Source organism: Gymnogyps californianus, chromosome 10 (genome assembly GCF_018139145.2).
Source record: "Gymnogyps californianus isolate 813 chromosome 10, ASM1813914v2, whole genome shotgun sequence".
NCBI lineage: Eukaryota > Metazoa > Chordata > Aves > Accipitriformes > Cathartidae > Gymnogyps > Gymnogyps californianus.
The window spans coordinates 23,319,563-23,343,059 of NC_059480.1; the positions used below are offsets into that span (position 1 = coordinate 23,319,563).

General features: G+C 41.4%; 1 protein-coding gene across 1 annotated transcript in view; it reads right to left on the reverse strand.

The window, feature by feature from the left end:
- The window catches only part of FNDC3B (fibronectin type III domain containing 3B), a 209,646-nt gene that overhangs the window by 37,337 nt on the left and 148,812 nt on the right, over positions 1-23,497 (reverse strand). The window contains exons 12-21 of the mRNA XM_050902344.1: positions 16,678-16,802; positions 13,872-14,046; positions 13,197-13,283; positions 9,978-10,116; positions 9,336-9,407; positions 8,689-8,807; positions 7,746-7,851; positions 5,772-5,944; positions 3,499-3,612; positions 1,198-1,347 (exon numbers count right to left, since the gene is read on the reverse strand). Of these exons, the coding sequence (XP_050758301.1) occupies positions 1,198-1,347; positions 3,499-3,612; positions 5,772-5,944; positions 7,746-7,851; positions 8,689-8,807; positions 9,336-9,407; positions 9,978-10,116; positions 13,197-13,283; positions 13,872-14,046; positions 16,678-16,802 (1,260 nt within the window). The remainder of the gene's footprint in view (positions 1-1,197; positions 1,348-3,498; positions 3,613-5,771; positions 5,945-7,745; positions 7,852-8,688; positions 8,808-9,335; positions 9,408-9,977; positions 10,117-13,196; positions 13,284-13,871; positions 14,047-16,677; positions 16,803-23,497) is intronic.

The window sequence follows — 23,497 nt, forward strand, 5'->3', positions numbered from 1 at the left end:
TCACGGTCTCCTCCCTGCCCAGCGGATGCTGAGTGCTTTTGCTCTTGCGCAAACAAGAGGCACTCTCTGGCTCACACTTCCAAGCCACTCACACATGCTCTCTTTCAATTCGCCTTCCCCAACACTGCCAGTGCAAGGTATATGGCCAGCTATGACCAAGTCAGAAAACAAAGTTGAGTGTACTTAGAGGTGTGGGGCCCTAGCTCCTTGGCTGCTGGCCAGCTGCTCAAAAGCTACTTCACCAAAAAAAAAAAAAAAAAAATTTTCAATGTCCCATTTAAAAAAAAATTAAGAAGGAAACACTCGACAGAAGCATGTTGTCCTTGATCAAAGAAATGACCCTGGGTGGTCCACACGCTGCCAGCTGGGTGGGTACGTGAACTTTTGGTTGGATTACTGGTGGTATTATGTCTTCACATACAAATAAATCTTGTGGAAGAGTATCTTGGGCAAAAAAATTTTTACTTCATTCCCACTTACTTTACTTTCCATTTATTTTTCAGTAGACATAAAGGAGAAAGTGCTGTATTTTTATTTTCATATATATACATAAGAAATATCTTTTAACTGTTACTTTTTACTGAAAATAATAGGAGAGAAAGAGAGCAAAGAAAAAGAAATCATATAGGGACTCTATATGAGATCCAATCTTACAAAACTAAGAGACAAAATGGTAAAGATAAGGACTCACTTTCTGGCAGCTACCATCTCCTATATACATAGGAATCTACTCAGCTGGTTTGCTTTACTTGATAAATGGAACAGATGTTGGAGTTTATTATTTAAGCTAGGGGAATCTTCAACATCCAGTTGGGAGGTAGATGTTATTTACAACTCGTTACCAAGAAACAATTTTTTTGGAAATTGTCTAAAACATTACCATTTTGTTTTAATATCAGAGGGCAAGGTGGTTGTTAAAAGCATTATTCACCAAAAATAAACCACACTATACACGAGAGCAATTTTCGAGAGCTAAAAGTTACACCAACTCTGTTGTTTATCATTTTGCATTGTGCAGAATCTAAACTGTTCAGTTATATAGCAACAGTCTGCATTATTTAAAACAAACGTACATTCCTTCTGACTTACAGAGCACATAACTTCATAGTGGCTAATGATAAAAATAAAAACACAGCGGAAGGAAACTTTGTTTACATCTTAGATTGCAATGCACGCAAAACCTCTTAACTTCCATACCTGTAGCCTACAGCAGTAATGCGCTGCCGCTGACAATTCACTTATTTCAAAACAGGTATCTGTGCCATTATATGCAAGTTGTAGAGATTCCTCATCTTCTCCCCACTCTAATCTGTATTCAGAGATGTCAGCACCAGAACATTCAGGACTCTGCAACACAAATATTTATGTGGTTCAATTCAGAAATGAGCACTTCAGATCTCTGTGTTTCACTGGGTAAGGAATGAAGTACACGGGGAAAAAAAAACCCAACCCCTATTTTTAAATTAATACACCATTACTGCTGCAAATGGAAATGCGCTGAATTAGTGTTCCCTAATAGGTTACTGAAACAGGCCAATTCTGCACAAAAATTACCTGATAGATATTCAGAGAAATGAGAAAGTCTATGCAGCTACTTTGCTTTTTGTCAAGACCGTCAGGAATAAATTGTCTCTCCACTGGCTTGGCAGCAGCACAACCGTGGAGAACACAAAAAAGCATCCATCTCGTGTAGTCTAGTCGAGTGATCAAAACACAGCTCTGGAAGAGCTAGCCTTCAAGCCTGAAGTAGTTACTCATGTTACTGAGAAAAGAATCATCTCAACAAACGAGAAGCTCGTCTGAGGTTTTCAGTGAAAGTCACCCATCAAGCTAATGGTCCCGGTATGGGACACGGGAGTGTGGACCTGGGTATGTTAACATCCACAAAAAGACTCCTATGGGATCCATATGTCCTCAGCAATTCCTTTATCATCCTGAAGTCTACGGGAACACAGAATAAATACCTGAATTTGCTGGAGATGAGCTAGTGCAGGCATAACAGCACGGTTCCCAAAACAAAAGATTTTGTGTTTTTACCAGAACTACCTAGAGCTGTTCTGTGTGGACTGAAGTGGCTCAGGGAGTCGCTGCTCTACGTACAGAAATATGGTCTAGGATATGGCAAAGACTTTGTGATTACGGCATGCAAGGTGTAATTTCCCAAAAAATGATCCAGAGCATCGCTGCACATCATGCTGACCACCCTGCACACGCACACGGGCTTCTCTAGCTCTGCCTCTGAGCTTCCCGCTATTTTAGTAGGAACATTCAGAACTGCTAAGCCAGCATTTTAAAACAATGTGTAAAAAAGGCATAGTAGGCACCACGGTGTGCTCTCTAGCCAGACAAAAAACTCCACAGTCCTCTGCTGTTTTTCCTTCATATTCATATCAGCCAAAAAACCATACTCTTTAAGAAAACATAACCACTGCAAACCACATTACTCCTTCCACAGCTTCATTTTTAGCTAGAATAAACAAATATATCCTGCATATAAATACAGAGCCTACCAGAAACACTGCTGCATTCGCTCATGGTTGGGGAGAGCAAATGTCTGTCCATACACTCATTTAAAAGGTAACATTTAAAAGTTTAGTGCAGCTTCTAGCTTAGTGTCACAAAATGTTGCAAGAAATATTAACAAATACCCCCAAACTGCACCAAACGCACCTGTTTCATTATAAACTTAAACTCAGATTACATTTGTGCTAACAACATATCTAGATACGATCAATTTCTTTGAGCATCTCGTGAATGTTAGTAACTACTTTCTCAACAGGGGCATCCTTTTGTGGAGAGACCCGACAGACGCAGGGCTGGAACGGCTGCTAGGTTTTCAAAGAAAGTTTGTGGCAGAATTACAGCCCCATCGCTCCATATCACAACTTTATTTACGACAACATCCTTTGCTTTCTGCCTTAATTACATAACAATTTTTTTTTAATGACACCAATCAACCCTTCAGCATTTCAGCTAAGACTTATTTTAAGAGTCCAATGTCTAAGATCCTGGAGAATGGAGAAGAAACACACACAAACAAAAATAAAAGTAAATATTTGGGGAAGAGACAAACAATATTTGAGGAAAAAAAACTACATCATAAGCTTTTGTGCAGAGTTAATTTCATATCAGACACTCCAGCTTCAGCCAAAATCAAATATTTGCCTTCACAATTCCACCCCAGGACACGCTGACATGCTAAAAGCCTGCAGAGAGCACTTCTACCCAACTAGTGCTCTATCATCTGACGCCAGCGTAGGAGGTCTCCCGTCTGAATCCTGGTCCGGATGACTCATGATCAACTTTATGCAATTCTTCAAAGAGAAAAGTAGAGAACATGATTTTCTGCAATAGAAGAGTTTCCACGTATGGTTTTCTTGCACACAAAAATAGTTCCAAACCAGTGAAGAGCTCTCAAGCTAGCTTTCAAGTTTTGTGGTGACCATATTGGTTTGGGTAAGCAAGATGGAAATTAAACAATCAGGGCACCTGACTTACCTCCCAGCTTACAAGTACACGTGTGTCGGACAGAAAGGACAGGGAAGGTGCTCTGCACTGGCCAGGCGGTCCTGCTGCTGTGGTGACTTCTGTAGCTTCCGAATACGGCCCGTACTAGAGGGGAACAAGGTGTCTGTACATTAATATATAAGCGTACACCCATCTCACATTCCTCAAAGGCTTTCCAAGAACAGCACACAAACTTTTACAATGCTATGAACTTGCTTAAAGGCTTCCAACACCCGGCACCAGTATGAGACCACGTAAATGATTACAAAGTTAAAATGTGAGGTAAACTCAGGTACGAGCAGACAGCATGTACATCCTCCTGTGCGGCGGTGAGCGCCCATGAAAGCGTAAGCCACCTCCAGTTTACCCAAGAGTGAGAATGTGCAGTCAAGCAACGGAGTAACCAAGGAACAGTTTGTGTTCCTCTACCTTACCTTAAAGTAATGTGTTCACATGTCTGTGCCATAGCCCGGCATAACTGGCTTCTCATGGATATAAGGAGGAGCACAGCAACAGTAAAGCACATACTGGAGTCCAAGTCCAGCTTCTTTTATATAAAATGTCTGCCACATGTTAATTATAAAAGGACAGCACGTGATGGAGCCCCGGTCTGGGTTCCACGTGCAGGGGCACGCTGCACACACGCCATGTGCGGCTTAGCTCCACAGGCAGCTAAGCCAACTGCTCAGGCAACTTTTGAGCCCTTGGTAGGAGAATAATTTAAATGCATATTAGCAAAAGAAAAGACAATTTTCAAGAGTCTGGAAAACTTGCTTCAGCCAGCAGTGTGAGGACAGGAGAGAGATAACAGTGGAAATAGCCTTTCTGAGGCCTCTTGAGTGGGATAATGATGTTTGTTCAGTACATCCCCAAGCTAATTAGAAATCATTCTCCAGAACACAGGAACTTCGCTGGAAGCAATTAGAGGAAAAACACTGATATTTACTTATTTTGGAATGCAATACTAGCAAGTATGAAAAAAATGAGCCACTACAAAAGGCTTAACAACACTGAAATTATGAACCCCAGAAAACCTCTCAACAGACACGTGTCTGTATCTGTGCTATCGAGAAAGGCTAACACTGATCACTTTGTTTGAATTACAAAGAATGCACACTTCAAAAAAATCTCATTTATTGACTTCTGCTGTTTTCTTTACCGAATGGGACCAAGAAAGGTGTTCGCTTTTGGTAAAGAACGCCCTCCCCCATTTTGCATCTGGTAAAAAAAACCCCAACCTAAACCAAAACCAGCCCCCTCTATTAACAAAGGGTGGGACTAGAAATGCTTTGCAACTTTAAACACCGTTTTGCCAAAAAAAAAAAAAAGAAAAAAAAAAAAAAGAGAGAAAAAAAAAGGCAAGGCGTCATATATCCAAAGCTACCAGGTAGGCAGTAGCTTTCATTCCAGCAAGCAAATCCAATCTCTCATTTTTCACAAAAACAAAATAGTGGATATTTTTAACACAGAACAGTTTAACAGTCTTGCATATTTTTCTAATACCCAAGTTAAATTTTAACAGAACTTCTCCCGGTAAGTGCATAACTTTAAACCTTTGTGTTATGTCTGTCATCAAGACTTCCTGGGAACAAACACATCAATATGCATGTACTGTTGCTGGGACTGCCTTTATAAAAAACCCTTGGAAAGATGCTCTCACAAAGGCAAGCAGAACCAACCCAAACCTCACTGAATCAACAAGACCTTTCAACAGATCTCCGTGGACATCAGATAGAATTTCTGATGTGTTTGAGAAGGCACATCTTCCAAGGAAATCATATAACCAAAAAATAATCAAATCTATAAAGCATGTGTTTTTTTCAAATTAAAACAAAAAAATCATTAAGAATGCAAGCTTTCCTCAAAATATATCAATATCTGAGTGAAATTTCAGTAATTGTTTTTACACAGTTAAGATTTAAAACAAAAAGAAGGAATGCAGTGGGAGGGGAATAAACAGATTCCTCCTTGTAAGCAGATATGACTTTTAGCAGGGATTTTGCACATTTCTGTGCAGCTGATTTTGGCCAGTCAAATCGTATTAGTACCTGAAATCTCCTTTTAAAAGAGTACCAGATTGAAAACTGCAGCTCTTCCTCAAAAGTTCCTTTAAGCATTTCTCACTTTCTTTTCTTTTGCCCATCTCCCCTTCACCTTTCTGATCACCAGCGCTAACACAATCACTTTCCAGAATCGCCCATCTCAGGCACAGTACCACCTCCAGCGAGAGAAAGCCAAAGCACGCTCCGGCAGGCTGCACGTACCCCACCATCGTTCAAAGCTCTCACTCGGAACCAATACGTTGCTCCAGGAAGAAGGTTGCTGACGGTGCACTCCAGGTCTGGCCCATGATACACTTCAGAAACAACTTCTTCGGGTTCTGTCATTTCTACACTGTACTCTGAGATGGGACAGCCACTTTCTGACGGAGGGACATCTGGAAAGAAATAATATAATTCATTAATAACATAAGGATATATACCAGGAAGATTAATTTTTTACTTCACATACCACAGAAATATATATATATGGGTGTATGTGTATAGATATATACACATACATGTATCCACACACACACACACACATATATACACACATATATATACACATATATCTACATACACACATATATACACACACGCTACCAACAATGATTTTCCTCTTTGATAGATGCCTTACCTGCAACATCTCATCCATGTACACGGTTTGACATTTTTAAAGCAAATGAATAAAATTACTCTTAGCCCTAAGCATTCACCAGGTCAGATCGTCACATGCAAGAGCAGCAGCTCCCCCAAGGCAATGATCTGTCACCCTGGGAAGCTGTGTTTGATGCCAGGAGGTGCTCAGCTACTTTTTAAGCAGAACACAGCGGCTACCATCCTCTTCTGAGGATGAAAAAAAGCTACTCAGCTTCTTTCCCCCAACATCAAAGGTGGCGTTGTGCGCAAAAAAATTGGTCAGTGAGGCAGGAGAAAAGGTACAGAAAGCTGCACGAAGAATGGGACTAGCGCTGAATACACCCTTTCTGGGACAGAGAGAAATCAGGAGGCACATGGTGACTGTCTGACCCAATCTTGGCTGCTGGTTACGGTTGGACACAGGCTGAGGTGGGTCAGGTACACTCCAAAACTACTACTTATACATGGGATTTCTGGCAAAGCCTCATTAACACCCAAGAAAAGTATGAACAACTGCCATCCTCAAACTTTATTAGCCACACCGCTAACATTTATGAGATTCTAAATCTCTGTACAATGATCTAAACCCTGCGCTTCACTTGGAATAACAGCTTTTTGGGAAACTGAATTTGTTTTCTGTACCTGTATCTCTCTTGTCGTGGGCAGCTTTTTCCCCATGAAAACAACATATTTGATAATATTTGCACATTGTATTACAAGCCAGTACCACAAAATCAACCTGCCTGGGGTTCTGAAAAGCAGTGCTCCACCATAAGGGGTACAGTCTTCCAGGAAACAACATGGTATCTTGGATGCACAGGTGAATTTTTATACTGGTGTTGAGACATATTTGTCAGTTAGAAATGGTACTGCTCTAGAATTTAGCTTAACGAATGACGCCACAAAGAATCTTGGATGCCGCACGATTATTACAGTAAAGAAAAAAATCTTTTGGATACTGGCATGTACCTTGTACTCTCAAAAATGTGCATTTTTTTGACAGTTTAGTGTCATGTCCATGGTCCAAGTCCTTTGCAAAATTACAAGTGTCCAATGGATTGTGTGTGTTATACTGTGGATCATGGTCTAAATGCCACCCAAAATCCTCAATACGTTCTAACTCAAATTTCTGAGAGAAGTTCTAGATTAGAAGTAGCAAAACGCTTCTGCTAAGTCAATATTGCAAAGGAATAAAAAAGATCTTGAATCACATGGTGTTTTTGCAATAAAAGGAGATATTCTAATATAGCTGATACCTTACAGTCCTGACATAGAGACAGGTCCTAACTAAAACAAAAATGGGAGCACAGTATCAGGCCTAAAGGACAGCTGGAGGACAGCTAAGTTCAGAAACCCAACACAGAGCCACAGCAGCTGATGAGAAGTTGCACTTCCGACTTGCACAGATTTCACTGGACTTTGCTTTGTACTTCCCAGTGAACAGAATACACTGCAACTTTCCACGAGGTCTAGCACCAGAAATAAAAGCTAAGGCAAGTTCAGCAACTAACCATCAAGATCAAAGCTAGTCAACAGTGAGACGCTCCAGCGGCTTACCCCATTGTAGCTGTACTTCTTTGTGCTTTGGCTTCCCCAAAACTCTTGGTGGCCGGCAGTGACCTGGTGCAACACTTAGCGTACGGACAGGTAAACTTTCAGAACACTGGAAGAGAACAGGAGCTGAAGTGAGCTCTCCGGTACGATTACCGCCCACAAAGTGAGGCATGATTATAAAGTGGCACAAGAAATTGTTTTCTACAACAACCACTTAATAGAAATTTATAGAAACAATAAAGGATAGGAGATGCTATCAAGCGTGTTACAAATGCAATTAATAGAGTTTTTTCGTTAGCATACTTAAAACAGTAGCACAGGAAACTTTGACGGCTAATGTTGTGGGGTTCTTTATTTTAATTTTCCTTGTTTTTAAAATAGTATCAAGGCCTAAAGTACTCAATCATAAAAAAACATCAAAGCAGGAGGAATAAAAGTGTAGGTACTGAAATGTTTTTAAATCAAAGACGGGAATGACAGGAATCAGTGCCTGGAAAATGGAACCCAAAAATTTAAAGAAGAACTCAGCCACATGAAAGGTAATTAATTGTTACAACAAACTACCCCTACTGCATCTCCTGTCACCAGCTTTGGTCCGTATAGGCTCATGTCCATGAGAGTCTGTGGCCTTTCTCAAGCAAGTGGCCAGATCGGATAAACAAGATGGTCTTTTCTGGTTTAAGTATAAACACCTACGGATTGGTTTTGAGGAAACTGAATCTCATTAAATTGCAATTTGCCTGAAAAAAAAACCCCATCAGGTACACAAAAAGTCTTCTAAAATTCAGCAACTTGCAACGTAAGATTAACTGCAATCAGTGTAGCTTTACCGTGCTACAGGAAAAATATTCACCTTCTTTTTAAAGCAGAAATCTTTTACCAAAAATAGCAGACAAATCTCTGAAAAATACAAAACCAATAGTCTTTATTGTTAAATAGTACTTACCTGACTGTGTCCGCCAGTGCTGATACAGCATGCCCGGAGTTTATACAAAGTGCCTGGTTTCAAGTGAGTACAGGTATATTCTGTAGCTGATCCACTATACGCCACTTCCCATTGATTTGCTAAAAAATGAGACATATCCAAGTTTAGAGAAGTATAATGCAAGGAGTTTACTAGTGGCTAGGAGGAAAAAAAAATCCTTAATGTGGTCTTCCACAAAAGATATATTTCAGGAAAGTCATTAGTGTTAATATTACTATGAATGTTATTCCCGCTTAAAGACATACATATACACAGACACATATACAAATATAAATATTTCTAAAACATATTAAAAATATCAAATCAAACAGTAGGTTCAGCCCTATAACCTAAAATTCCATCAGTTTTAGAGAAAAAGAGCATACTTTTCAAAAAAAAAAAAAAAAAAAACAAACCACAAAAACACCACACAACAAAAACTCCCCAAACCCCAACCCAAACTCTCCCAGGAACCCTGCAAGTTTTAAGGCTGCAAGTATGCAACTCAGTTTCAATCATATCTGCAGCATTAGTGCATTAATGATAATAACAATAATAGCCCAAAGGGTCACTATTTCTTTATAGTAGCCATAATGGATCGAAATGGAGAGAACTTGTTTCAAGTTTACCTTCCGGACTTCCTTGAGAAATTTCCAATAGATACTTTAGGATTTCCGAACCACCATTATCCTGTGGAGGATCTGAAAAAATAAGGCAAGTTGTTAGTAAATCAAGATTAGGAGTGAAATGTAACAAAAAGATTACAGAACTTGTTTCTGATTCTGCTGTTTCTCCTCCACAAACTCCCCCACGCTAACTACACCAAGGAATTTCTAGCAGAAGTGGGTAGCAGACGTTAGTTTTCAGCATGAGTCAGAATAAGACGGCTGGACAGTGATGCTACAAACAAAATGTATGGAAAAAGCATTGCAAGAGATGCAGCGTGGAGGCTTGCCCCATCAATAAAAGAAGCACCTGGAACGATGCTGCAATGGGACATGAAATGGAAGGTGAAAAGCCTGAAGATGCACTTGAGTGCAAGTGCAAGTCAGTCAATAAAAACAAGCAACATTTTTGTTTCTGAAAACATAAGAGCCTCTACACGTCTTTTAAAATATTAAAAAAATTAAGTTGTCAAGCTCTCCAAACACGTTCAACTTTGGACTGAGAAGCAGCACGAAAAATCTAAGTTCTAATAGATATTTACATAATTTTATTTGAATTTATTATGACCCAAAAAAGCTCTGCTATGACAAACTGAACCGGCTTACCCCACTTCACACTAAAGCCATGAGATGTTATTGGCCCCTTAATAACGGGTCTGGTTGGAGGTCCTGGCCTGTCTGGGCTTGTTGTACAGACCAACACTTCGCTGGGAGAACTCTTTCCTTCCACATTAGAAGCAAACAGCTGAAACAAAACCACAAGTTTACCGTCGTTTACTGTAACTGCTTTTCTGACAGTTCTGCATGAGACTTCTTTTAGTAATTGCACAAATACCATTAAACTGGAAATTATGTCACATCCCAACAAAGTGTGTGGGATTCTAATAACAGATATTAGACTGTCACGTTGCTTCTTTACAAACCACATTGATTTTCCCCCTCCCTCCACTAGCAATAGATCATGACATGTTTAAGATAAGAGCACTCCTGGTTTTCCCTTTAAAAAAAAGTCACATGGCAACTTGCAGTTATTTACTCATAAAAGATGAAAACGATGACAATAACTATGCTTTTTTTGTTTTGGAGGTTTTTCAAACTGCTATTTAAAACAAATTAATTCAGAGTATCAGTAATCACACAATGAAAAGCTTAAGTGGCATGACACGCAAACAAGAAACGCATAATCTACAGCCACTGAAACGAGCAGGATGCACACAAAGAAAACCTCCTCAGCCAAATCCTTCGTCTCTGCTCAAGAACACCTTCTGCTGACTTCAGGGGGAAAGTTGCTAAGCTAAGAGAAGACATAAGGACCTCGCCAGGAGACTGAGCAGATCAGGATCGTACAAGAAACCCCAAATGGTCCTATGTTTTGTGGCTGCTGAGAGCTGTATTAGCTCATGCCAGTCTCTGGGACAGAGATCTGCTGCCAAGGAAGCGAGTAATAAAATATGTATTGTAATTGCTGATTGTAAGTATAAGCTAGCAGGAACTTCTCCGCTTCAGAAGCTCTGTTATTCTGAGGAGCAGTCAATTCTATCCTCTCTCCTAACACAGGCATCTGAGGAAACAATCTGCAATTTTTAAGGCCAAAAAAGTAACTGAGGTTCTCTAGCCCATATGCTCACTTTAAACAAGTCACTAAAGCCACTATCAACTCCTGTGTATCATCGCTCGGTTCTTCTCTGACTATTCTCCAATTTAAGACAGCTTGCCATGAACACCAGATACATGAGCTAGACAAATATCCCAGTAACAGCTCTAGGGAATCCATGTGAGCTACAAATATAATGCAACATTTATACATTTCCCCTATGTATACAGCTAAAGATTGCACTAGCCTGGCAGAAACTGAAAATTCATATTAAATTGATCGTTCAAGCACGATCTTCAACATTTTTTCAGAGCCACAGCTTCCCCAACCTAGAGCCCCCCATCCTTTTAGTAGGAATAAAAATAAAACTTTGGTTCCAGGTCACTGATAAAATGATGAAATAGTATACACAGCACTGCTTTTTGTGGAACCTCACTAGAAACAGCTATTGGTGATTCCCTTCTATGCCGACATGTCAAACACTTCAGAGGATGAAATTTCTGCACCTTGTTGTGTTGTGTTTGGTATCATTTGCCCTTCTGTGCCAAACCCTCACTTGGTACTGAACAAATGCCTTTAAAACGGCGTATTACACTACCATCGTCACTTTAATTGACCAACCTTTATTTCAGCAAAAACGTTAGCAGGATGTCTCCTCTGTGAGCACACATTGTCCGGCACGAATTACATTTCCCCCTTAATTCTTTATTATTAAGGGTGTTCCCCAAAGAACCATATTTTGCCCAGGTTCAAAGACAAGCCTAGAACTTGCCAGATAGCTCCCATCACGAGTTTTAAAACACTGCTGTGATCCTAGGGTATCTGTGTTTGGTTTTGTTTGGTTGGTTGGTTTGTTTTATAGTTTTGGGGATCCTTTCCCAAGTTCCACAGCTAATTAATGCTGGTCTACATGCAATGAGGGAATGTCTCGGTGCTGAGTCAGATCAGAGTTGAGCTTGTGGCCAGTGACACGAGGCTACAAGTTTGCTCTGCTATCAACCCAGTTTTGTAAAATTCATGTTTAATTTGAAAGCAGGGCTGCAGAGAAGCACTAACCGTCCTTTTCCCTCAGACAGCCACAGCAGCTTTTACAATGCTAAACTAAAAGGCATCGTCTCTGAGCGACATCACAACAACTTTCCGATTCTTTGGATAGCTCTTCATGCAACTTCACAAGGTCTTCTATCCCACAAAGGAATATATGCAAAGTTGTTTTTAAGGATTTAAATGAGTCTTTGGGTAAAGTTTTTTTTTTTTTTGTTGCTCCTGAATATACTAAGACCTACAGAAGCCAAATGTTTTTGAATTGACACAAATCTATGGCATCCTTCTCTCCCTGCGCTGTTTACAAATGACACGAAGCTGCTTCCAGACACCGTTTCTGTTTGGCAACGTGGGAGCGCGGCGGACGTTGGCTTTACAGACAGCTTCTCGCCATCTCCAGAGGGATGGCAGCGCTCCGGACGCCGAGGCCGAACGCCATCTTGTGGAGCCGCGCTCGGCTCCCGGCTTTGCTGAGCGGCTACGGCAGCCAGCCCGGCCAGGGGGGATGGACAGCCGCACCGCAGCCCATCTGGTGAAAACCACACCGTCTTCTCCTCGATAGCAGCACCCGGCACTTGTGTTGTGCTTGATGGCTTCAGTAGCAGCGAGGCAGATGACTGAATTTTGTGTTTGCAGAAAGCCTTCACAGCATCTTTCTTGTGGGGGTCTGTACTCAGGAGCACCCACAGAGCAGGAGATACCAACACTTGCTAAAAAACCAGCTCCAAACCCAGCCACATCTACATATAAGACAGAAAAGCTTCAATTTCTGCATGTCAGGGGAATACAGGCCCCTGAGCTGGGGAAGGAAGCTGTGCTTGCTGGGCTCCTTACAGTGTTTTCTCCATTGTGTAGAAGTGAGATTGGTTTTGTGACCACGGATCAGGTTTTTGGGGAGCAATGCAGCCAATGACAACAACCTCATGCCCTGAGCCACGCTTTTACAACATCATACCTGACAGTACATGGTACTGAGAACTATGCTTGTTTCAAAAAGGCTGAGCAATGAGCAACACCCATGATAAAAGCAAAAATACAACTACCAGTTTAATCTATTAGGTCACAGTATAAAGTAAATTTGTATTTGATGCCTCAATTTTGGAGGTAGTACTAAAGGGTCCCTACAGCACTTGGAAAAAACCCAACACAGAAAATACTACGCAATGACAAGAGGAAAAAGATTTTACCCTGAATTTATACTGTGTGCTTCTTCTGAGATTCTTCACAGTACAGGCTTGCTCCTCTCCAGTGTACTTTGGGTGAAACACGCTATCCTAGAAAAAACAAAAGCAAACAAATTCCCATAACGGAGGAGTATGAGGAAGTGCTCTCTGTATTACAGTCTGTAGCTAGAACACATTATAGCAAAGGGGCTTTATAGTTGAGTGCTTTTTAAATTATTATTATTATTACTTTTAAGCTGCAAGGCCACAATAATTTTCCTTCTAGAAGGATGCTGCAACTGACCTGTATAATATAATTTTGCTGTAAAATAAGCACAAAAACAATCACGACAGTTTAACACATTACAGAAATAGAAGCGACAGATCACAGAACGCAAGCACACCATACAGCAGTAAGGACACAGCAGACTGAACTGGTTAAAGACAAGCTGCCCTATACCTTACAGACTCCTGTGAAGCTTTGAAAAGTAATCATGGATGACAGTACAGATTTTTAGCTAAGGATTCATAATTCTGCTGCGGAGCAGAACAAATCACACAGCTCCGTCCTGCCAAGTACCCAGTACTCCTAAAAGACCCTCCAAAGCAGCAGTCCACAATCTTCTCAGTGATCTTGAATTAATAAATGAAAACTCAATCTAAGTCATGCAGTATACTTTACAGTAACACGGTACTTACATTGTCTTCTTCCTGAATTTCCAGGGTGTAGGAAATCACTTCCTCTGGTGTACATCCTTCTACTTTATTCCACTGCAATGCAATCCACGTAACACCAGCTCGAACAAGCCTTGGTGCAGAAGGGGTCTGAGGAATATTACCTGCAGTGTAGCATACCACCTCCTGGCTGTACCCACTGCACAGAGACAGAGAAGGAGAGAGAGGAATATTAAAAATAAAACAAAACTAAAAAAACCCAAACAAACCTCAGTGTATTTAGAGAAATATTTCACATTTTCAAAAAATCTAGACAATGTTAAAATTGCCCAGGTGGAAAAGATGAGCACCCAGTTAGGAAATGCCAGAACTAAGAATAGAAAAAAATGCAGGATTATATGTGTCCTCACAGTCACTTTTACAGATCTCATCACAATAATATTGGAAAACATAATATTTGATTGCCTAAAAATATTAACTTACTATTAACTGTGAAGTAGAGGAAAAAATCTCATTTCACAAAGGGGAACTAAAACATAGGAAAATAAAGCCCGAAGTGTTCAACTTCTGGATGCTGAATTTGAGATGCAGTTTCCACCTTTTATAAACTCAGAATACAACTTCTATTTAAGCTACACCTCTGCAAGCCAAGTGCTTCAGCAAATCTAGTCCCACTGTTTCAGACATCCCCCTCCAAAGAAAGCAGGGAAAATTTATCCAGTCACGACCATACATGCTCAGCATCACGTAGGAGCTGTCTGTGCCGGCACAGATACCTTCCAACCCTCCAGGCTGGCTCTACTCCCTTCCAACTTTCCCTGCCCAAACTTCTTTGCATTTTAAGCTGAGCATAAAGTTGCTCTTTTGCACAGCTCAGGTTGCAACCAGAGAGAACATCTGCGTCAGAAGAGATGCGTGCTCTCATCTTGTCTAAATCCCAGAGCACAATGCCTTGGGATAGGCAACATAATAGGTAGTTGTGTCGAGCAAGTGTAGGAAGAGTTCTCCTAAGACTCCATGCACAATACATTATGTACAACAGAAATTTGAGAACAAAGTTTAAAATGGACAGATTTTGGTGAATTTTCATGAGGACAACACCAGAAGTCTCAACTGAAGGTAATGTTCTTGTAATTTTCAAACCCCTGTTTCCAAAGTACAAATGTATTTTGTTCATTAAAGTCATCACATGAATTTAATACACACAAAGCGCCACATCTCCTTTTTCTGAGTCTTCCTCAAAAATAACATGTTTGTTGAAATATTCTTATAGTTAAAAACCCCACCTATAACTAACACCCAAAGAAGACAAAAATCATCTTAAATGGTAAGTCCATAAGCATTACAACCAACCAAAATCATTGTACAACACGAAGTGTTAGGTGACATGATCATGTCATAATTTTGAGTGCTGTCTATAAAAATAAGCCATGTGCTGTTGGTGCTTATCTCATAGATTAACACAGAGCAGCTGACCATAAATACAGTTCTTAGTTCACTCCCTCCTCAATAGCCTGAGGAAAAAAAAGAGAGAGAGAGAGAGAGAGAACAACAACAAGAAAAAAAGGCGGGGAGGGTTGAAGCATGCCCTAAGATATTTTAAAAATCTGGAATCTGGCAAAGAAGAGAGATGCCAAAATTGGGAACTTTGCACGAAACTGGCAGTCCCCTTCCAGTTACACTCAGCAGCTCCAGCTCAAGCTTCCCTCTCTCTCTCCAGATCAAGTATTATTTCCGTAGGGAGGGAAGTAACCTTGCAAGAAGTTGGCAAAAGGGACTCTGTGCACACATGAACACTCCCGGTGCATCTTAGAGAGAAAACACAGGAACATGAATAAAGAAACTTTTAAAAGCTATATATTACTAAGAGGTTTGTGTTTTGGAAGAGAGAACAATACAGGAATCTCCCTCAGCAAAACACATTGTTATATACCACTAGTGTTTCTTTTTCTGTCCTTCTTGTAATAATGATTAGATCCTGTTTAGCTAAGAAGGACAATAAAGGAGTATACAAGAGCACTGGATGTTTAGCTTCTTCACAGCTAAACTTTTCCTGGCCTACTTTCCTTCCGTGAGTACAGGAGCGCACAGCCCCTGCAGCACGATGTCTCTTTGGGCACACTCTGGTCCTCCGCTGCACAACATTTTAGTCCAGTGCTCCCTAGCAGCTCCTGGAGGATTGCAGTAATTCTGATTTCTCATCACCTTCATTTGAGTGCATCTGTTCATGCGCAAAGAAAAGCAGAACATGAAACCCGTCTTGCAGGGCCCTTGGGTGTGCCTGTCCTCTCTCGGTCCTGGCTCTCTCACCTTTCTTTCCCACCCCATCAGCCAGCCCTGCCAGTCCTGCTGAAGAAGGAAGGGACTGTACTGCTGAAAAAAGACAGAAGGGCTTTGCTTTAAACCAGAAAAATAAATATATCAAGATTCCTTTCAAAATCTGTAACTCAACTTCCTCTTGCTTGTTTTTCTTGGTTCGCAGAGGTCCCTAGTGGGAATTTTACATAACAGATGTATTCTTTTTGTATTAGGAATAGACCACAAAACACCATTTAACACCTCAAAAGGAGCCTATCTTCTTAGGTTAACCTCATCATGCTGAAGGTACACGGCGATTCCCTGGGAGGTGAATGATACCACCAGGGAAGGTGCGACTTACTCTAAAGCGTTAATAATAGAGCAAATGTCAGATATTTAACTCAAAACCATAAAGAGAAAAACCAAACAAACAAAATTCCGCCCCCCAATTCCTCTTCACGCTGTCATTGATAGTTAAAACTTTTCAACTACCACTTTTTCCTCAAGAAAGTGTGTACCTTGGGTAACTTACCTAGTACCAATGTCATTCTGAGCTGCTAATCGGAAGGTGTAACCCAAAGCCGGACAAAGCTTAGTCAACTTGCAATGCTTCTGACTTCCGAAGTAACATTCTCTGAAACCACTGTTCCTCTTTCCCTAGAAAGAGAGAAATCGGTAATCGGACAGCTACGAAACAAAACCACGTGGTTCTTATTGTAAAAAGAGCTGTTAAATGATATTAGAATTAGACGCTTTCATACAGGCACTGTGCAAAGGAAGCTGTGTGAGCCCCTGACAGCATTGCTACACTATCTAAAATAATACAGATCAACAGTCAGTCTGCTGTCAGATTCCTCCTCTTTTCAGATTATCTTCATGAGATGTATCTGCCATTCTGCTTGTAATGCAATTTACCCTACTCATTAACAAAAAAGCGTGCAAATTAAGGGTGAAATTCATCTCTGAATCGACCCGGTCACAAGAGCACAGGAAAGCTGCAACCGACATTTCTTGCAAGCGCGACCCTCTGCACCTCAAATCCCCCGTAAGCCCTCCCTGGTCCTTCAGAAACACTCTATCCCACAAGAGGGCTCTCGCTCCCCGCCGTCCAGCCCACGGCCAACCCCAACAACTGCCGCCCGAGGGGGACAAGCCTGGGTGCAACCTTCTGCTCAGGCCCACGCCCTCGAGGGCAAAATAGATATACTCATCACAGAGGAATATTTAACGTGCCAGGTTCTGTACCCATCCCACGGCTCAGAGCACGCGGCATGTGATGAGCAAAGAGGATTTGTTGGAAAGCGTGCACCTTTGTTAAGAAACTTGGACGCTAGAGGTATGGTTTACGGGAGTGTCACATCAACGTGACCTGGAGCGATGATGAGCCCTGACAAAGCCAAGATGGGGCAGCAGCGAGAGAGGGTATCGAGACACCTCTCCGGCTCCCAGTTCCTTCCTCAGGTACAAACCAGCACAGCTGAGGACAAGGACATTCAGAAGTCCTCTCCCTCCCTGCCACATTTAAAACAAAACAAAACCCTTTTCAATCCAACCCAACTTGGTATGCCCTGGGGTAACAACAAAGCCCAGCTTTTTGCAGGACAGAGACCCCAAGACAACAAAGAATATCTGGTCTCATCCTACGGCACATGTGGGAAATGGTCAATTTGAAATCTTTCAGGAGAAAGGGCATGGATTGCTCAACTCTACATAAATAATATCTACCTGAGCTGAAGCAGTTTAAAGGAGTTTTAATTTCAATACTTGACTGCAAAATTAATGGACAATTACATTGTGAAGTACCCAAAAGCACACCAGAATAGAAACCTAGCAAAGCACACCCATGGGCTGGCTCAAACTGGTGCAGGAGATAAAGTTATGCCCATCTCTGCAACTTCTTCTGACTTAAGAGCTCTGCTATGCCATTTACTATTTCTGGCACCTGTCGCTACAATTTTTAGGGTTTCTTCTGTCTCAGTAAAATTAACATCTGCCCATAGACAAGGCTACTTATTTCACCTGATATACACCAGCTTGACAGAAGACTCGATGTTTCTATGCCTAAGCAGACTAACAGGAAAATTATTTATACAGGTGTCCCTCACTGCGGCCAACAGCCTCACCTGCTGCTGCCTCCTTGGGCTCTGTCTGTCCTCCCCCACACGGCTCTTCCTCCATGCTCAATACATCACTTCATCATTAAAGATCTCAAAAATGCCCGAGTGGGACATAGATTTTTTCACCAGCGCATTCTCCAGCCCCTATCAATTTCCACTTCTTTTCACTCAGATTGCAACACAGAAGGAAGAACTCCACAAAATGTTTGTAGTAAATCTCCAAAATGTGTTTATCAAGCTAGAAATGATCATGCAGGCCTCCAGCGTGCCACAACAATTTGGAGCACTGAAGGGACATTTAGCACACTGGCAAACAGCCATAACTTACTTTTCTTTATACAGTGTGATCCTACACTTGTTCTAGAACTTGGTTTTATACAGTCTTCTTCAGCTTCACCCACCTGCTCCAGCTGTAACACTACTGTATGGCTCAAGTAAATTAAGGGGTGGAATTGGAAGAGAATCATGAATCCTAAAGCAAAAGTCTCTTGTAAATGAGAAAACTTTTTCAGATCTGAAATCCCTAAATATAGAGTTATACGATAAAACTCCTTTTGGACAAAAATAATAGGTCACCATACTTCCCAGCTCAGCAATAACGTATTTAAAATCCAGATTATACAAAACCTAATTAGTAACCCTATGTTTTAGTAAAATATCCATTCATTAGTGCGGGACTACTAAGAATAGATTTCACACACACCCCCATGCAAACTCTCTTTTATAGGTTCAGATACATTAAATTAATTTTTCTCTAACTCTTTAATGACTTCACTATTTGTAAAGCATTTGAAAACACTTAATTTCTTTTTGACTTCTGCTTAAGAATGTATTTTTTTTAACCATTTTCCTATGCTTTTTCTTCAAGAGAACAAAGTGACCAAATGCTAAGTATGTGGTCGATAAACAGATGAACAGCAATGGCTGGCTAAAAAGGAAAGTCATGGAAAATCTCACCTGTAGCACAATGCCTGAACTGAGAGCAATGGGCCAAGGAAACTCCAATTTGTCAAACTGGCGGGTTAAAACTTTGCAAAGATTGCCAAATAAGTTATCTTCAACTTTATAACAGTACAAATTCTGATATTATATATATTTTTCTTCTAAAACTGGTATGGTACATTCCCCAGGCTCGCTCAGAGACTGACTGGTATTCAAATGACTCAGACTGGCTGGTATTTTGGATTCTATTGGCACTAATTGGAGAGGCTGGCCGATATTTCTAATTATCCTGGCATTAATAGCCTGGAAATAGTCTCTCCGCTCCTTCTCTCCCAAGATTTATGAAAGCACTAATGCTGGCATAATTATAGACAGGAACAACTGGCAGGCTGGTACTGGCTGCCACCCAAGAGTCTTACAGCTTTCCCAGAATCCTTCTCCTATTCTTTGTACACTCAGCATCCAAGTTTTAATCCTTTAAATAATGTTTCGTAAGTTGCTTAAAATATACTGTATCATTTCCACAAATATTTCTAATCCACCAATTTCAGAGGGCGAGCAAACACTGTCTGACTTCTTCACTAGTCCGGGTTTCTCCCGCCTGCATTCCCTATTCTTCACAAGGACAACTCATACTGTGATGTTCACCAGGGCCTGCCCGAGGAAACAAGAACAATTCAGCTCCACAAATCCATTAGAATTTGCACAATACTATAACACAGCATTTTAACACAATTTTTAAGAGTTTTGCCTGCTATTTCAGCTATATTTCAAGCTACAGACACAGTTAAAACAGGGTGCTTAAGTTTCTCTTGGAGATTGCGTTTATTGAGATAAGGGTTTTGAGACTTTAAATGGGTTTTGTTGATCACATTCCCTGCAGCAGACATAGTAAATAAACATGAAAGGAGGAATGGGTCACTGCAGCTACAGTAGATACAGAAATGGAGCACAGTCCTTCACAAGACCTCACTGCAAAGGTCTGACTAAAAGCTGCCAGCATCAGATCTGCAACCAGGAGGCAAGATGGCAACCTGCTGCAGGCCGTGCCAGCACTAACTTCTGTGTTTGGTTCATACTGGCAATAAAAAGCAACAGACTGATATTCAATCTGACACAAAGCTGCGGAGCAAACTGTCAACAATTACTACTACACACCCTAATATCTCTGCAAAGCATTTATTGTGCAAGCTCTTACACAAGTAACTGAATTTTCTATATACGCAACCATTTAGAAGACAGAAGAGGACCTATGAAACACCCCTAAAATATACACAAAACCCAATTTTATCCAAGACTCTCCTCTTGCATGTCTCACAGGAGCGGCATAGCCACAGAACAGACCTAGAGGGCAGGTAGGCGAACACACACAAGCCCAAGCACGAGCGTGGAGCTCCACGTATTCAAGTTCTAGTGGACCATCACCGAGATGCATGGCCCAGATTATCAGCTAGTATAAATGAGCACATCTCTGCGAGCCTCGAGAAGTTTAAAACTTTGTGGCAGAACAATGTTATCTCCATTTATCTATATATAAACTTAATTATTAACTATCCATCCCCAAATTGTTAAACAGTGTGGTATTGTATCTGGCTCTCTCTTGAGCAAATTAAAATGAGATGCTGACTGGATGAGAATTAAAGCTGCTTTTGAGTTATATACAAAAAAGTGACACACACTGCGTGAGAGGGGTGTCCTTGTCTCTGGCTCAGGAACTGTCCTCCACTTTCCCATAGAGAATGAATAGGATACTCTCGCTATCCATATGTACAAGAGAAACATATATTTACTACCACTTAATCACAGAATGATTATTTCACATCTGATTAGTAACAAAGGCCTGATTCTTACAGCAGTGCCAGCAGCACTTTTCAGTGCAGTTACAGTTTGTTGATTTTGATGAACGCTGGCATCAGGAGAAACCATAACCTCCTGTACAGTGATGCTTTCTGTTTGGTGTATTTTTAACGCTATTTTTTCCTAGTAGCCTTTTGCTTACCCTGAATAATCAATCCTGGCACAAAGTCATCAGTTGACTAGTTCAGGTTTGTAAGTTCAAAGGGTTGAGGTTTGTACACTCCACAGAAAAAGAGCCAGAGGTGGAGTTTACCTTACTTGCTAATTTTAACTGATTTTATTGCCAGACTACTATTGCCAATCCCAGCACCTGAGGTGCAGGCATGTTCAGATCCTACTGAATTTCAAAATACCTGAGAAGAGGGGCTGATCCTAACTCCTTTGAAGTCAATGGAAACTTTGCTAGTGTACGTCCAATGTAACTGAGTGACAATTCGCTGAACTGACCTTTTACTCTGCTGTTAAAGAATGAAGATCATCCTCCATAGCTCTTCAGGCATTTTAAGCTAAAACAGTTTATTAGCAAGGCATTACAACTATAATTCAAAGACCTACATCAGTACTGAGAAAGACAGGATGTGCGTTTTCTAACACATAACACCAGTCACATTACAAACCATTTAATCCAAATTGGGAGGGGAAAAAGGTGGAATAGCAGGAATAGCTTTGTCTATTGACAACTCTATCTTCCAAAGTCTGCACGTCAGGAAAAACCCCAAAACTCAGAACTGAAGCAGCAGCAGCAGCTGGGTAGGACTGACACAGTGACATATTAAGCCATATAATCTTCTCTTTATCAAAGTAGGTCAGAATACATCTAATTCCAATGAAGAAACAAAAGCAACTCATTTGTGTTTCATCTAAAGCTCACCTAATGAGGTGAGAGAAGGTTTTTCAAGTATATATGAGAAAAGACAGCTAAACCAGAGAATAGGAATGCGTCTATTCTCAGCAAGATACAATAAAATAAAAAAAACCCCACCTGCCTCAGACACCTTTCTCCAGTCCCTTAAGCAACCCTCCAGAGAAGCGGGAAACCTGCAGTAGGTAGGTGCGGTGGCACGGGCTTGCCGAGGAGCGCTGCACCCAGGGTCCCAGGCAGAACCCCCCCAGCACCCAGCTGGCACTGCAGCACCTCAGCCCTGCGGGACTCCCCAGCTGCAGCCAGGAAGAGATGAGATGCTGTCCTCTTGCTACAATTTACAACCTCACCTAATACTAGGGCTCTAAAACATGCTGCTTCTGCCGTTGTTTTACAGCAACAATTTATTTTTTGCATATACAAGTGATGCCACCTACACTCCTGGCTGCATTTTAGATGCTATAAACTATGCCTCTGCCCTGTAAAAACAGAAGGAACTAGTTGAGATACTGTTGAGCATCTGATGTGCTCCAAGGTCTGAACTGCCCCAGAGAGAGACAAGCTGTTACCCACTGTGGGGGAACACGAAGGGGCTGCTGGAGCCCTCCCTTGGTGGGAGCAGGTAGCACAGCTCGAGCTGGGGGAACACGCCAGCATGCCTGGGATACAGCCGGACACACTCGCCCGATCACCTCCACCACTCCCCACGTCTCCCGTGCCTGATGCCAGTTTTGTTTCTATAGTCTGAGGCTGCACGACAGCTTTCCAGGATCTGCATGTCACTTCTGTGTTGCGAGGGCTTTCCACGGCTCACTCGCACATGCTTCCTTCCCTAGGAAGGGACTCAACTTCTCAAGGCAGACTGCCATTTTAGGGTGTTTTTCTAACTTTATCATCGGATAGATTTCTTATTCTCCGCTCATGTGAAGCCCTGTCTGCTTTGCAGCCACAATTTAATTTCCTTCTGATCACTGATTTTCCCATGTTTATATTTTATTCTGTGCCCCGTAGCTAATGAATGCTGCTCTAGCTGAGATCTGGCAGAGCACTCGCTGTTGCCTGGCAAACGTTCTCCTCTTCCCTGATGTATTTATTTCTTGATTTCACTGGGACACAGTGTGGCATTGTAACAAAGTCGGTGTTTTTGCTTACGTGGAGTTTACACAACCAAGTGCGAGGGTACAGGGCATTGCAAGTGAATTCTCTTTTGTACTTGGATGCCGTAACTCCAGTAGCTAACTGCACCCTACATCAGAGGCACAACTTGCAATGGCACAGCAAAAAGTGAGTGGAATAGCTTGCCGAGCTCGCCGCCGCAGGTAGATGAGGCTCCTGCAGACATAGGCGCACCCAGCCTGTATCTTCAGACTTTTTCTTCACTAAGCCTTAATAGCAAGTTTTAATTCAGCAACTCAAAATTGCATTTCTGTCTCATATCAGAGGAAAAAAAATCTTCAGAGGAGCTACACCTGTGGCATTAACTATCTCACAACCAGACAACTACATTTCAGTCAGGACTCATGTCAAACCACTGGAGATGTACCAAGTTAATTTGTGTAGGGCCATTATTCTTT